The 15988-nt window shown below is 38.2% G+C and overlaps 1 protein-coding gene across 6 annotated transcripts; it reads right to left on the reverse strand.

Moving 5' to 3' along the window:
• Positions 1 to 612: 612 nt before the first annotated feature.
• Positions 613 to 15628, reverse strand: LOC104090970 (uncharacterized). 6 transcript variants are annotated; one of them, XM_009596190.4, is made up of 21 exons: positions 15228 to 15627; positions 13217 to 14422; positions 12838 to 13041; positions 12191 to 12295; positions 12019 to 12084; positions 11763 to 11927; positions 11224 to 11295; positions 11016 to 11146; positions 10721 to 10859; positions 10556 to 10625; positions 10337 to 10464; positions 10172 to 10228; positions 3878 to 4063; positions 3675 to 3767; positions 3498 to 3583; positions 3169 to 3235; positions 3016 to 3082; positions 2770 to 2906; positions 2414 to 2505; positions 1799 to 1865; positions 613 to 1234 (listed from the first exon to the last, which is right to left on the reverse strand). In XM_009596190.4, exons 1-21 carry the CDS (start codon positions 15354 to 15356, stop codon positions 1031 to 1033), a joined length of 3471 nt encoding a protein of 1156 aa, XP_009594485.1. In that variant the 5' UTR covers positions 15357 to 15627; the 3' UTR covers positions 613 to 1030. The 6 variants fall into 6 exon arrangements, with proteins under 6 accessions (XP_009594485.1, XP_009594486.1, XP_009594484.1 ...); XM_009596191.4 differs by having other exon boundaries at positions 613 to 1152; positions 13217 to 14428; XM_009596189.4 differs by having other exon boundaries at positions 13217 to 14428.
• Between the last annotated feature and the right edge of the window lie 360 nt (positions 15629 to 15988).

The following is a 15988-nucleotide window of genomic DNA, read 5'->3' on the forward strand; positions in this document are numbered from 1 at the left end:
GGCTCGACTGAAATCGATCTTTAGCATTCGAGTCTAATGCCCGGCTTAATTACTTCGCCACACTTGGTTTGATCATTTATCTTCTTTTAATTCAATTACTTACTGTTCTTTGATCATTTGTGTTAAATTATACCACATATCTTTTAAACCGCGTACAAATTTAATTATTATACATTTTAAAGGTAAACAACTAACGTAAGTGGGCCCTCCACACGATTCAAACGAATCGCAGTGCCTTTTTTCACGCATTAAAAGGTTGCAAAGACTATTAATTAATGTTTGGATTTAATTGATTTACGAGACCATAGGCAGGGTACGATATTTGGAGGGATGTTGGAGTATTTACAACATAGGACAGGTACACAATTAGATTTTGGTAGCAAACAACAACCAAAAAAAAAAAATCCAGTGTATTCCCACATTTTGGAGTCTGAGGAGGGTAGTGTGTACGCAGACCTAACCCCTATCTCGTGGAGATATAGAGCCTATTTCCAATAGCCCTTGGTTCAGTGAAGCATAAGCACTAAAGTAATGAAAAGAAGACAGCCAGACACAACGAGAAGCCATAAAAAAGAAGCATTAAAACAGCAAAATAGTAAGATGACAAAAATGAAAGCAACAACAGGCAATAATAGAAACTTAAGACTAAAAACAGTACGAGAGTACGTATTAATGCTACTAGTAAGAACAAGAAAAACCACTCGGTCACCTAACAATAGTGCACTGAATAAGATGACTAGACCAAAAGTTTCACAAGAATCAACTCTCCCAGTAGTATATGTGAGCAACAAACTCTAACAAGCCATAATTATCTGCCCTCCCATTTCCTAATTGAAGCAAGAGTCAGCCAAGACAGTGTTATTGTACACAATTATACATAGATACATGTTTCCACTACTAGCCTTGCACGGTTTTCATATTTCTCCACACCTAAGCCTCCCAACGTAAAATCTCATTCCAAAATGAACAATGTTTAATCAGAGGAGTGGACTAAGCACCAAAATGAATTGATTTCCACAAGTTCACAAGACTAGTAGTTACATTGCGTGTGTCGAAATGTTAACATCTTCCTCGGGTGATAAATGGATTCCAATTCCATCTCCTGCTGCGGCAATAACAATGAGCATGCTGATGCCAAGGTGGCTGCTGGTACTGTTTGTTGAAAATGCCTCAAAAGATTAATCATGCATTTTTTAGTTTCATCTGTAGCAAGATTCTCTCCAACACATAAAACCTTACATAAAAGAACCAACTTTCAATTACTTCATGGCTACATCAACATAAAAGATAATCTGATGCAAATGTCAAAGTACAATAAGACAGTCATAAAATTAGATTAATCAACTACAGTCAAACCTCTTTATAACAATCTCGTTTGTTCCAATATTTTTTGGCTGCTATAGTTAAGTGTTGTTATAGAGAACATATTATATTATAATATAACATGAGATATTGGTTCCAAAGAAAACTTGGAAGTTATAGTGAAGTTTTATTATAAAGGATGGTTGTTATAGAGAGGTCTTGTTGTACACAAACGAAACAAACAAAAATGCAATGTCAAATTAACCCTCTAATAGACAGATGGAGAGCTAATTGTCAACTGACTAACGCATAATGCAATTAGGAAATAAAAAGACATATATCAGATGCATAAGATTTCTACTGCCTTTCTTTCTTTTCTTTGCCTATTAGTCTATTACGCAGGGGCCAGGGAAAGGGAAGGGAGAAAATCAAACTCAAATCTTTTGCACAAATGATGACTCATTCTAACATCTGCTACTTGTAATTTTGAACTAACCTCTACAAAAACTGAAATAACCTTTGGAAGGTACTGATAGTTGGGACCCAAAAGTTCTCCGTCTGATCTGTAAGTTAGAAGATTTTGTTAAACATTCAAGATTAAAAAACATTAGTACGCGAGATTACATTTTAGAGTCTGCAAACATTGGTTAATTTAGTTAATTGAAAAACCAAAAAATCCCAGTAACAATCACCATGAAAGATAATTTTGCTAAGTAAAAGGAATATATCAATTGCTAAAGCAGCATTTTGTATGAATGTGTTAGGAAAGTATAGGAAATTAGAAATTTAATATCAAGAAAAATAATATATAATTGTGTAAATTTCAGGAATCTGATTCAAGATTACTTGGCCAAAGGTTTGTTCCGGATAGCAGACCGACCAATGGGAATCGAGACATCACCGTTTGCGCTTCGTATTTTATTTCTCAGCCTTTTGATACTCAGAATTTTAAAATGATTTTTAGACTTGATTAACATGGTTTTTACCTCATACATTGAATTTAGTTGTAGTTCTTTCAAGTTCTTTGTAGGATGATGGTGGTTGATGTAACAAAAGGAAAGTTTCAAAAAATAGTAAAACAAAAGAGGTAACGAGAAAACTAATTCAATACCTTTCAACCATTGAACAGAGCTGTTTGTGAACTACTTTGGCTTTAACCGTGTCCTCTTTTATGGGCAGACAATTCAACCAAGCCGGAATAATCTACCAAAAAACCTCGAATAAGAATTTTGTGGTATTTTTACAAGATTATGAAGTACATTGGAAGAGCATCATTTCATCTTGGAAGATGTATTCAGTCTAAAAAATTTAAACCAAAAGATTATAGCTAGTTTAAAACCACTGATGTATGAAATGAAGTGCCCAAAATCTAAACCTGATAATTTAGAATAACTATAGTATATACAAACTGAAGATAGATTTAATGCATGAACAAGAAAACATCTCGGATTCCCCAGAAAAACATACCTGTGTTGAATCGATACTTTCCTGATGAAATTGACATATCTTACCAAGCGCAAAAGCAGCATTATAATATGCACTTAAATTCTCAGGTTCACGATCGGGTAGATGTGTTATCACTACATTGATCCTCGAAAGAGCCTCTGAAACACACCATGAGATTTAGTAAGTAGTAAATACAAAAATATATCACTCTTCGTCCATTTCCCCCTGATGAGAAGGATCTCAATATCAGATTCAACAGTATCTTACCTCCAACAAAAGGTTTGAAAACAGAACCACCATGTTCCGCACACAACCCAAGTCCATAAAGCGCATTCTGAACATGACGTTAATGGTGTTTGGATAAATCAAAAAGAAAATGTAAACGACTGAAAACTGACCCGTCTACCAAGATAGACAAACCTGTCTAACAACTGGATTTTCGTCGTCACTTGAGTCCAAAAGAAAAGGAAGATATATATTATAGTACCTAGTTTGGAAAGAAAGTGACCATCAGAATTATGATCTTGAAAGGGCAACCCGGTGCACTAAGCTCCGGCTATGCGCGGGTCCAGGGAAGGGCCGAACCACAAGGTTCTATTGTACGCAGCCTTACCCTGCATTTCTGCAAGAGGAGAGGCTGTTTCCAAGGCTTCCTCCTAGTCATATGGTAACAACTTTACCAGTTATGGCAAGGCTCCCCTTCATCGGAATTATGATCTTATTTAAGAAAAACATAGATATAGACCTACTTTAGAGCTGCTTCGCCGCAATACACCACAAGTATGTCAAAAACATGAAAACACACACTTCTCTCTGCAGCTGTTTTATCCTTTCCCTTCAAGCAAGGGAAAAAACACAATGAGAAATATAAAGGAAAAACAACCTAGGGGTTAGAATGACATTGGTTATAGTGACCTGAAACTTACCATCATAGGCAATAGATATGATGAAAGCTCATCGAAAAAAGGTAAGAAAGCAGCCTTGAATGTTTGGATCAATGTAATCAATATGTTACCAACCTGATAAAACAAGTATAAGTGAGTCAAGAATAAATTAAAGTGAAAGGCTAGTATAAAGATAATATGGTGTCATGAGTTGTATCTGAACTTCATTCTCTTATAAAACATACATTTCTGCAAACTTCTTCTTCTAGCTCTCTTACAGCCCTCAGCAATTCAGCCTCCTCAGCATCAAAGTCTTCTGATTTTGCTCTCTTTGCGAGTTCTCCATTTCTGCGTGAACTTTCCATAAGAACGTGCTTTATCTCATAGATGATGCTACGGACCTGATCTTCCATGAGAAGTGATCCACAGATCTGAAAGAAGTTACCAAAAGTACCATAATAAGTGAAAATTGCAGTTCAAACTCATTTGATTTCTACGACTAGTGCTGCTTCTTGCTTTGTCAATAATCATGAAGCAGTTCATTAGTTGGCTTAACAGTGATTTACTGAAAATAAGTTTCATTATGGAGTCAATCTAGTACATAGTTAATAATCTGTTTTCTGTCTTACCTATTCATGTCAAGGGAAATTTCGTAATTATGGGATTTATGGTAGGAAGAGGAGCCTAGGAGCAACGGGGTACGAGCTGTCGAAGCAGTCACTAATGTTTGCATTAGGGTAGGCTGTCTACATCACACCTCTTGGGGTCCCGCCCTTCTCAAGACCCTGCATGAATGCAGGATGCTTTGTTCATTGGGCAGCCCTTTATGGGATTTGAGGGACGAGCTTGGAAAAGTGTCTCGCTCATCCTAATGGGCATTATTTTAAGAATGGCTGAGAGAAGAAGAAGAACTTAATTGCAGCAACAGGCACAAACTGAGGTGGAGTCTAGGAAAGGGAAGTCCAAAGGGGGAACTGAACTCAAAAAATTGGAATGGGGTTTACAGGAGGGTAGTGGCAAGAAGGTTAGGGGCAGTTCTCAAAAAACTCACTCTAGATGAAGATAAAAATTGAGTTGGAATATACATAGTTTAAACAATAGGAATAAGAGAAGTACGCTAAAATCTCTCATTCACAAGTGGGGGATGTACATTCTCTGCTTACAAGAGACCTAAGTTGCTCCGACATGGCAGTTTAGGTGCCGTACCCGTGTCGACACGACACTAGTATGGGTGTGGGTATGGGATCCGTACCGGATCTGGTCAAACAATTTTGGATACTTTGACCACATCAGACAGAAAAATTCGAGACGAGATACAATTTGATTCCCGAAATCAGAACAAAAATTAGGGTAAATCTAAAGAAAATAGCATTACTTATCTAGGAAATCAATACTTTGCTTATCTACCACTTGAGAATAAAGAAATTCACACTTTACAAGCTAAGTATTCCACATAATTTCTCATAATTTAGAGATATTTTTATTTTTTTGAATTATTTTTAGCCGGATCCGCCCATCCGTACTCGTACTAGAATCCATATCCCCGAATCTTAGAATTTACATCTTGAAGGATCCAACCTCTAGATCCGCACCGGTGTCGGACACCCGCACCCGTGACCGAGCAACTTAGCAGGAGACTAAAATTGAAAACTGGAGCACTTCATTGATCAGTGAAAAATGGGGAAGCAGGTGGGTGTCATGGGTTGATCTTCCTGCATGTGACACCAAAGGGGGGATTCTAATTATGTGGGACGGGGGATTCTGGCACTGTGTTGATTCCCAATCTGGAACATTCACATTATCTTGCAGATTCGAGAGCTTAGCAGAAGACTTCAACTGGGTGTTCACAAGAGTCTATGGATCTCACACAAACCCAGAAAGAACTAAAATGTGATATGAACGTAACTAGCATCAATCAGAGGGCTTTGGTCTGATCAATGGGTAATTGGTGGTGATTTCAACGTGCGTAGGTTTGAAAGTGAAAGACTTAACTGTACAAGGAGGTCCAAAGCAATGAAGGGCTTCTCTGACACAATTCTAGACTTAAGCCTGATTGATATACCATTACAAGGAGCAGAATAACTTGGTCAAGAGGGGAGGATCACCTTCAGGCTTCAAGAATTGACAGATTCCCGATTTCTACTGAATGGAGTGACACCTTCAAAGCTGCAAAGCAGACTGTAATGCCTAGAGTTATTTCTAACCATAAACCAATCATGCTGGAGAGTGGAGACGAGGAAAACTCACCATCTTATTTTAAATTTGAGAATATGTGGCTTCAAACAGAAGGTTTCCTGGACTTAGTAAAAGGTTTGTGGCAGTCCTACACAATTAGAGGCTCTCCTGACTTCATACTATCTCAGAAATTAAGGAGCCTCAAGAAAGACATTAAAAAATGGAACAAGGAGATTTATGGAAAGATCGAAACTAAAAGAGACAGAGCTCTTGAAGAACTGGGAGTGCTGGAGTAAATAGCAGAACAGAGGGCACAGACTGCAGAGGAAAAATTGAAAGCTTTCAACCTGCTACTACAACTCCAACATATTGCAATTGCAGAGGAAACATCCTGGAGACAAAAATCTAGGTGTTTATGGCTGAAGGAGGGAGACAGGAACACCAAATATTTTCAAAGAATGGCAAACTCTCAGAGAAGAAACAATCATATTGACAAACTCAAAGTGGGTGAAGCATAATTGAAGACAAGATATGCATCAATCAAGAAATTTTGGATTATTATCGAAAACTATACCATGAGTTGGAACCTTGGAGGCCTACAACTAACTTTGGAGGGTTGTCTTCTTTAGCCACTGAGGAGAGTGAAGGGTTAGAAGCACCAAGACCTGATGGGTATACTATGGCTTTCTTTCAACAGTGCTGGGATATCATCAAGGCAGATATTTTGAATACTCTTAATTACTATCATCAGCAATGTCATATGGTAAAATCTTGCAATGTCACATTCACTGCACTTATACCTAAGAAAAAAGGAGGAATAGAGTTAAGGGATTGCAGACCTATTAGTCTAATAGGCAGCGTGTACAAGATAACTGCTAAAATTCTGACTAAAAGACTAAAGAAGATCATTGGCAAACTTGTTTCAGGTCAACAAAGTGCTTTCTTGAAAGATAGACAAATAACAGATGCTTCCCTGATAGCCAATGAAGTTTTGTATTGGAAACTCAAAAGTGGAGAAACTGGGATATTGTGCAAATTGGATATTGAAAAGGCTTTTGACCAATTAAATTGGTCATTTCTTATCAACATTCCGAAGGAGATGGGGTTTGGAGACAGGTGGCTAAGATGGATTTTTTTCAACATATCCATAGTCAAATACTCAGTGTTGGTTAACAGAAGTCCTGTAGGTTTCTTCTCCTCCGAAGAAGGCCTAAGGCAGGGAGACCTCCTCTCCCTTTCCTCTTTATACTAGCAATGGAAGGACTCACTCAAATGCTGGAGAAAGCCAAAGTAGTGCAATGGATACAAGGATTCCAAGTAGGAAGGAACCCTGACAATGCAGTCACTATTACCCATTTGTTGTATGCTGATGACACCCTAATATTCTGTAGGGCTGAGAGTTCTCAAGTATCATATCTAAACCTCTACTGATTTTTGAGTCTCCTTCTGGTTTGCACATTAACATGCTGAAGAGCATCATTTATCCTATCAATGAAGTCCCTAATCTAGAGGAGTTGGCAGACTTACTATGTTGCAAAATAGGCTCTCTACCTACCACCTATCTAGACCTGCCCCTAGGAGCTAAATTCAAGTCAGTAGGTATTTGGGGTGGCATCATTGAGAAAATGGAAAAGAGGTTGGCAACATGGCAATGAAATATCTTTCACTGGGTGAAAGACTCACACTTATCAACAGTGTTCTTAATAGTATTCCAACGTACTGTATGTCACTATACCCCATGCCAAGCTCAGTTCTGAAGCAGATGGATAAATTGAGAAGAAGATTTTTATGGCATGGAAACAACACAACTCAAAAGTTCTCACCGGTGAAATGGTCCAAAGTCACTCAGCCAAAAATCCAAGGGGGTTTGGGTATCAAGAATTTGAAGAATCGCAGCAAAAGCATGTTAATGAAATGGCTTTGGAGGTATGGGCAACAATAGGCAGGTTATTGGAAGACAATTATAGATGCTAAATTTGGTGCTCAAGGCCACTAGTGTACCAAGGAAAGTACATTACCACATGGGGTTGGAGTTTGGAAACACATCAGCAGTCACAAGAACGAATTTTTCCAGAACACATCCTTCAGAGTTGGCAATGGTCAACATAGCAAATTCTGAAAAGACAAATGGATTGGCAGCACAACCCTACAAGAATCCTACTTATGTTTATATCAGCTTGCATGTAACAAGGATGTTTCTATTGCCCAATACAGAGAAAACAACAGCAGTTGGAACCTCAATTCAGAAGGAATCTTCAAGATTCGGAAACCAATGACCTACTCACTCTCCTTGAAGCCTTGGAAGACTCTACCTGACAGAATCTTATGGGGAAGCTCTAAAGAAGGGAGGTACACAATCAAACCTGGTTACTATTATCTGTGCTCTCAGAATGGCATCCTGGAGGATTGGCCATGAAAGCATATGTGGAAGATTAGACTACCTCTGAAAGTCTTATGCTTTTCTTAGATAGCACTTAATGGAGCATGCTTAACACAGGACAACCTCAACAAAAGAGGCATAACCTTAGTAAACAGATGCTATTTGTGCCACCAAAGTTCAGAGGATGTTTGCCACTTATTTCTACACTGCCCTCTCACAGCTGATCTTTGAAACTTCTTCCTTTCTATTTTAGCTTTACATTGGGCCATGCGTCAGAACATTAAGGAAGCATTTATTAGTTGGCATTTTTGGAGAGTTGATAAAACCATCAAAAGGATCTGGAGGATGATCCCAGCCGTAATCTTAGTGTCTGGACTGAAAGGAATAGCAAATGCTTTGATGGGATCTCAACTACAACTTACACTCTTAAGGCCAGATGCTTAGTTAGATTGTTTAGCTGGCATTTTCATTCCCCTGAAAACAATTGTTGATAATTTTTTGGATTTTGTTAGCTCCTTAATTCTAGGATAGACATAGTTCTGGAGCTAACTTTTTGGCTGCCATGTATTCCGCATCTTCTGGATGCCTTTTATTAATGATAATTATCGTGGGAGGAGACTCGGAACACTTTCCAATTACGATGGGGTTGCACCAGGGATCGGCTCTTAGTCCGTTCCTATTTGCCTTGACGATGGACGTGCTGACGCGACGCATCCAAGGGGAGGTACCTTGGTGCATGTTGTTTGCAGATGATATAGTGCTGATAGACGAGACTCGAGGCGGGGTCAATGCGAGGTTGGAGGTTTGGAGACAAACCTTAGAATCTAAAGGTTTCAAGTTGAGCACGACCAAACAAAGTACTTGGAGTGCAAATTCAGTGACGGAACCCTTGAAGCTGATGTGGATATGAAGCTCGAGACTCAAGTCATCCCCAAGAGAAGTAGTTTCAAGTATCTCGGATCTATTATACAGGGTAACGGGGAGATCGACGAGGATATCACACATCGTATTGGAGCGGGATAGATGAAGTGGAGGCTTGCCTTCGGTGTTCTTTGCGATAAAAATATGCCGCCTAAACTTAAGGGTAATTTTTATAGAGTGGCGGTTCGACCTACCCTGCTATATGGGGCCGAGTGTTGGCCAGTCAAGAGCTCCCATGTGCAGAAGATGGAAGTAACAGAAATAAGAATGTTGAGATGGATGTGTGGGTGTACCAGGAGGGATAATATTAGGAATGAAGTTATTCGGGACAAACTGGAGTGGCCTCCGTGGAGAACAAGATGCAGGAGTCGAGGCTGAGATGGTTCGGGCATGTTGAGAAGCGTTGATGCTCCTGTTAGGAAGTGTGAGAGGTTGACCATGGCAGGTTTGAGAAAAGGTCGAGACAGACCTAAGAAGTACTGGGAGAAGTGATTAGGCAGTACATGGCGCGGCTTAAGATCACTGAGGACATGACCCTAGATAGGAGGGTGTGGAGGTCGAGGATTAGGGTAAAGGGTAGCAGGTAGTTGAGAGTTTTCCCCATTCTTACTAGTAGTTCTAGTAGCACACATGTACTTTCATATCTCTCAGATTTATACTACACCATGTTGTTTAGTTTGTTTCAGTTACCGTATTCTCCTGTTATTACTATTTTGGTGCTACTCACTTTGTTCCCTCCCCCCTTTTTTTACTCCGTCTTTCTACCTTTTTCTTCTTCTTTCTCTCCCTCTGCTTTTTATTCTTATTCTTCTTCTCCTTCTCCTCCCTACTTTTATGAGCCGAGGGTTTATTGGAAACAGCATCTCTACCTTCACTAGGTAGGGGTAAGGTCTGCGTACACACTACCTTCCCCAGACCCCAAGTATGGGAATATACTGGGTATATTGTTGTTGTACTTCATCAAAAAAAAAAAAAAAAAACTCAAAAGAATCACACCACCATCATAGGAAAAAAAACTGCATAATTGAATCAAAGTAAAGAAATTCATCTTAACATGACGTACCAATAGGCATTCATTCAATCCCCATAATATATTTGCACATATTTTTGCCTGAGGCTCCTGCATGAGATAGCAATCAAAGTGTCACTTTCTCATTATTCAGATAAATGGAGCTCAATCCTTTTCCCCAAAGGAAAAAAAAAAACAGAAGCATATGTTGAAGGCAACTGAATATAAAGCATCCCCCAAAGCCAGTATTATATCGCCAGACAACTGCTTGAAGTGTGACTGGTTTCCACCTTGAGCAATCTCTTTATCTACCGCCAGTTTAGCAGAAGGCAACAGGGATGACAATGCTTAACCACCACAAATTATAACATCTCATCAGAAGTTGAAGGAGTTAAAATAAAAATGAAGAAAACCATATGAAATCGAGCAATTTTTTACCATAATTAGCATAGTTCCTGACATCATCGTCGATATAGAATTTAAGAAGCGGAACTAAAACTGAAACAACCTGTTTCATGATTTAAGCCATAAGTATCACCTGTTGTAAATCCACTTAACAGAACACGAGAAAATGTAATCGTGCAAGTGATTATTCATGCTAACCTGGGAAATCCATGGATAGAATTCTTCCTTCAAATTATGAGCATATCTACCAAGGAGACCACAGGCTATAGATTTCACCTCTAAGAGGTCACATCCTTTGATGCATATCATTTCATTCACAAACTTGACTTTGTGTATACTGCAAAATGTGAAACTCAAGTTGATCCTAGGTAGCCCCAATAACCACATTTCCCTAGCAGCCTTAGTACTGATCAGTAGGGCAAAAGAAATAACAAGAAATCCTATGAACTTCAAAAATAAATACAAAGCCAAAACCTCAATGATAAAAGCTTACCTATCATACAATTTATCAGTCGATACAGTCTTATCGGGCTCAAATTGAGCACATTCAACTAAAGAGGGCATGACTGTACTCATGTGAGGAAGAAAATCCTTTCCTATGCACTGACAAATTCTGTTACATGCCTGCGATGAAATCAAGAAAAGCTGAGAGGCCAATATAAAAAGTTCTAAGCTCGTAAAATCAAAGGATTAACACATACCTGTAGAATATAAACAATAGTATCAGACTCTCTCACTTGTGATTTTTGAAATGACTTGAGCACTTCCATAACCTTTAATGACACCAAAAACAGAATTTAAAAAGTTGATGTTGAGAAATGAATGAACGGGTAAGATCACACAAACACGTCGCCAAGAGAAGAACGAGAGCATCAAAAGAGAGGCAGAATGTAGGACAAAAGAGGAACTAGGAGGAGAAGATATATATGAGTCATTAGTCGTTGCTCCCAAGTGCTGAAGACAATGGTAATCCATCTGCAATGGCACTGCTGAAAAATACTCGCTCATGATGATGTTTACACCAAATCAATGGATACATGACATGTGTCGTTGACGCTTTATCACTTGATTGTGGTTAATTAACTTGTATTTTCACCTCAAGTTATCATTAACCATTGATAAATTATGGTTGTATGGTATAAACACCGGGTGTATATAAGTTTTTCCAATAACATGAATATATGTCTTGCGCATCACACGCACATGCAAAAAGATGTAATGCGCATAGTTGGGATAAGACCTGCTCTAAGTCATCTCTGAATTTCTCTTTGCCTACAGCCAATGCAACCAGGCTTATGCACTCGAAGGCTCTGACTTGAAGCTTGTGATTAGATTTATCATTTGCATTTACCCGGATAGTTTTCAAATATGGCATTACAAAATCATAGTACTCTCGGAATTGCTCCTGTTGAAGTATATATGATATATTAGCCATCAATATCAATAACATAAGCAGATACTGAACTGAGTCAAAAATGAATGCAAGTAGGTAATACCTTAGATAAATCAGCAATACCAGACAATGCCTTTAATGCTGCTCTTTGAACCATTTCGTTGTCGTTCTGCATTCCAAACAACAGCAATGAGTAGGAAAATACACCATCAATCTCTTAAACTTGTTAGCAGTAATCTGCCTTTTGTAACAAGGTGGCCTCTAAATTTGCATACCTGTAAAAGTACAAGCTGTTTGTTGAGTATTCTATTTAAGTAGCGTACCAAAGTTTCTGGCTTGTTAGATTTACAGAAATCCGAGACAGCTAAAGCTGCATGTGCCTGTGAAAATGCCATAGAAAGTATCATGAAATAAATGAAGTCAGTAATGACAGATCTATACACAATCTTTACGCTGTGAATTCGTCAAACTCTATTAAAGGTCACTTCAGATACCTCCCCTAACATATCTCTGTGTAGTAATTATTTTCTCTCTTGTGTCATATTTACAGTCATTTAAGGTGAGACTTCATGTACACCAAAATATAGTCATAAGCTTAAATTTGAGGCAGTGCGCAATTAAGGCTCCATAAGTAAGGCCAAAGACTCTTGTCAATAAAACATACTAGAATATGTAGAGTTAATTAATTTTTTTCTCTGGATATAACAACAACAAATTTTTTTAAGATTAAAAAGATTAAACCTATACAAATTTATAGATCATCAAGTTTATGGAATATGTAACCCCATTGTAAAGGTGCAGCAACTTAGATACTTTTGCTGGTTGTTTCCTGCATGAATAATAATTTATTCTTTTATAGCTGCAATTGTATTTTGGGAAGTCCACAATAACCATAAAGGGTTCATATCACCGTAGGTCAGACCTGCACTCGAGGATGTTGAAAATCATCCATAGCTGCAGCTAATGCAGGCAATACTAAGTTATGGTATTGTACTTGCAAATGTGGACAGAAGTCAATTGAGAACTGCGCAACTGCATTAATAGCAGCCCATCTGACTCGAGGATGAGGATCTTGGAAAGCATGCAGAACCATATACACTATTTGCTCCAAATACTTCATCATCACCTACAAACAAAGAAACCATGGGCTCAAGATAATAGACGAAGAAAATTAAATTAGAACTAATAGGGGCTAGTGGCAAACAATCTTATCTATCCCAGCAGTTTGCTAGCGAAAAAACACCTCTTAAATGCTACAAAATCATCGCAACATAATCATGAATGAGACATCAGATTTGTACCTTTGAGCTTCCTTCAGCTATCTGAGAAAGTGCAATGAGAGCTGCGTGCCGTTTCTCCCACTCAGGGACTATCAAATAAGCATCCAGCTGCTCTAGTGCAATAGGAGCTATAGTCTTGCCACCTAATGCTTTAGAAAACCGGCTTAAACACTCCCGACCATAAATGTAGTTATCAGTAACCCCTGCCTGGTCATTCCAGATCTCCGAACTATGCCAGCTAGGCTTGTCCTTAATATCCAGCAACAAATTCAACAACACTGCAAAACAAGTGGTAGTAAACAAAGGCAGCTTCTTCATCATACCAGGGGCCTTCTCCCTAGCCTCAACCAAAGCTAATACGAACTCAATTGCCAAGTGCCTTGTCCTTTCTTCCAAACTCTTATCCTCTGCTATGTCAAACATGGTACCCACCACATCCACTAGCTGCCTCCTCAAGAACCTAGGTTCATTCTTCGCCAACTTTATAAGAAATAACAGCACCTGCTCTGCTGCATCCTCCCTCCTCTTGTTGTTCAATGTGTCAGTCAAAGCCTTCATCATACCTGGCAATAATTCTTGAAACCGCTCTTTTTCATTAGAACTCGGTACGCTCTGAATAAAGGTGATCACAGCTCTTGCGGCAGTGATCCTCACTTGGAGGTGGAGGGTATCATCATTCAGTGTATTAAGGAATAGCTTGTGCAAATCTTTTACGCAAGGTACTGTTGTTTCGCCTATGTCCTTAGATAGAATCGCAAATATTATGCAAGCTGCCCCTTTTAAGTACGGGTCTAAACTGGAATTAGTGACACATTGGTACAGGGGTGGCAATAATTCAGGCCAGGTTTTATCTGCACGAACTGAATCAATAAGCGTCCAAACAGTTATAAGGAGCTCTTGAATGATGAATCCTGGTTCTTCAACGGAGAAACGATCAACGATCATAGATTTGATGATAGATTGAGTGGAGACACTTAGATTATGCCAAGTGCACAAGTCATTATCATTAAGCAACTTGCGAAGGAGTCCAGCACACCTTTCACGGTAATAAATGTCATGGGAAGGGCCAAGATAGTCAACAAGCTTAAGAGCAATGGACTCTGGATCCTTTTGCTTCATCATGTTGAACATCCACTCAGCCTCGGATCGTTTCTCCTCAGAGTTGGACCAGTGATCGGAAATAAAGGTTTGAAATGGCTGTGAATCAGGCCCCAGAATCGCCTCCATCTGGAACTGAATCAACTCGCTATCCATTACTGTATAGTATATTTTGAAAAGAGAAAGAGAGAGAGGGACACTACTATGGGGTTCTCAGAAATGTGCCATTGACTTACTTCCCTAAGAAAAACCTTTTTTGTGATAGGCTTAGAAGACTTTTAAGAGATTAGAAATGTGATCACGAGACATTATCTCCCATTAAGATTAAATATAAGAAAATCACAGCTAACAAAAAATATACAATAATACAACTTGATGGCTCAAAGGTCAATATCACAATATACTATTGAAGTCCATGGTTCATATCATTACATTAAAGCTTGTCTTATGAATGATTTCGTTTCTAATTTGGAAAGATAATAAGATTAGAAAGTTTACTGCACCTTAAAGTCAAACAACGCCAATATGTTGTTTGTTGGTAAATTGGTAAGTCGAACATGAATATAAATTGTTTAGACTACTTAATTATTCACACATTCATTGAATGATGAAGCTAGGCAACAATTAGGTATATTTTAGTAAAGTTATAAGAGAATCATACACAATACTTCTCCTCAAATCTCAAGGCGTGAATGATGAAGCTAGGCAACATTAAGAGTACTTTTTAATAAAACTAAATTTATATTAATTTAAGAACTTTTATTAAGAGATTTAAAATCTGAATGAAACATTGTCGCGCATCCTGAATATTGAATATTAGGAAGTCACAGCATAAAAAAAAATATCATGATGTAACTTGATGGCTTCAAGGTCTATAATATAATAGTAATGATTTCAATATTCATACTGTATGTCAGAGTCAGATGCTAGATACCGAATTTTCAGGAACTCCTTCAAAAATGGGGGAATGCTCTCTCCAACTCAATTCAACGACGCGCTGACTTGGTACCAATTCAAACCTTAGCCTGCCTTCATTTTTTCCAATCATCATTTGCTCGGCCATGTGAAGGCTGTTTTTGTAATCAAACTATTAGCCTTCACTGCCATTGAAAAAGACTTTGCCTTTGGCGTTAATCTTAAGAGGAAATTGTCTGATAGCTTGAGAGTCGTCTCCCTCTAGATCTCTCAATCAATACAGTAATGGATACCTGTTTGTCTCAGTGCCAAAATGCCCAGATGAAGACGATTCTGAGGCCTGGCTTTAGAGTTCCGTTAGAAACCTTCATTTCCGATCACATGTCGTGCTCCGAGAAAATAAATTCGGAGGCTGTCAATGTCAATGTCAACTTCTCCTTATATACCCCTCTATTTTTGCATATTATATATATTTAACTTTCGTTATATTATCTGGCTGAATTTATCCCTACCGTTATACTATCAGGCTAAATTTATCCTTATCGTAAGTGAACTTTTAAAAATTATACATTAATCTGTTAAGTAATTCAAATATTTAAATCACTTATTATTTTTCTTACTCCACTATTTTCAAAAATTATTATTTATGTGAATGCTAGACGTACTAGATTATACAAAATATTCATGGATATTTTCTTAATTATCAATGCACTAACTTCTCTTCTTGTGATAATGGGTTCAGAATTGGTATAAAATTTTATTTAGTTTTCAACCATATAA

This window comes from Nicotiana tomentosiformis, chromosome 11, assembly GCF_000390325.3.
Source record: "Nicotiana tomentosiformis chromosome 11, ASM39032v3, whole genome shotgun sequence".
Taxonomy (NCBI): domain Eukaryota; kingdom Viridiplantae; phylum Streptophyta; class Magnoliopsida; order Solanales; family Solanaceae; genus Nicotiana; species Nicotiana tomentosiformis.

Excerpts from the sequence above, each read along its gene's own strand:
- LOC104090970 (XM_009596189.4), bottom strand. The coding sequence starts at position 15,356 with ATGGCCGAGCAAATGATGATTGGAAAAAATGAAGGCAGGCTAAGGTTT. Across the intron at positions 3,768-3,877 it reads AAGAAGAAGTTTGCAGAAAT|GTTGGTAACATATTGATTAC; the intron begins GTATGTTTTATA and ends TTGTTTTATCAG. Across the intron at positions 1,866-2,413 it reads CTCTGTTCAATGGTTGAAAG|ATCAGACGGAGAACTTTTGG; the intron begins GTATTGAATTAG and ends TCTAACTTACAG.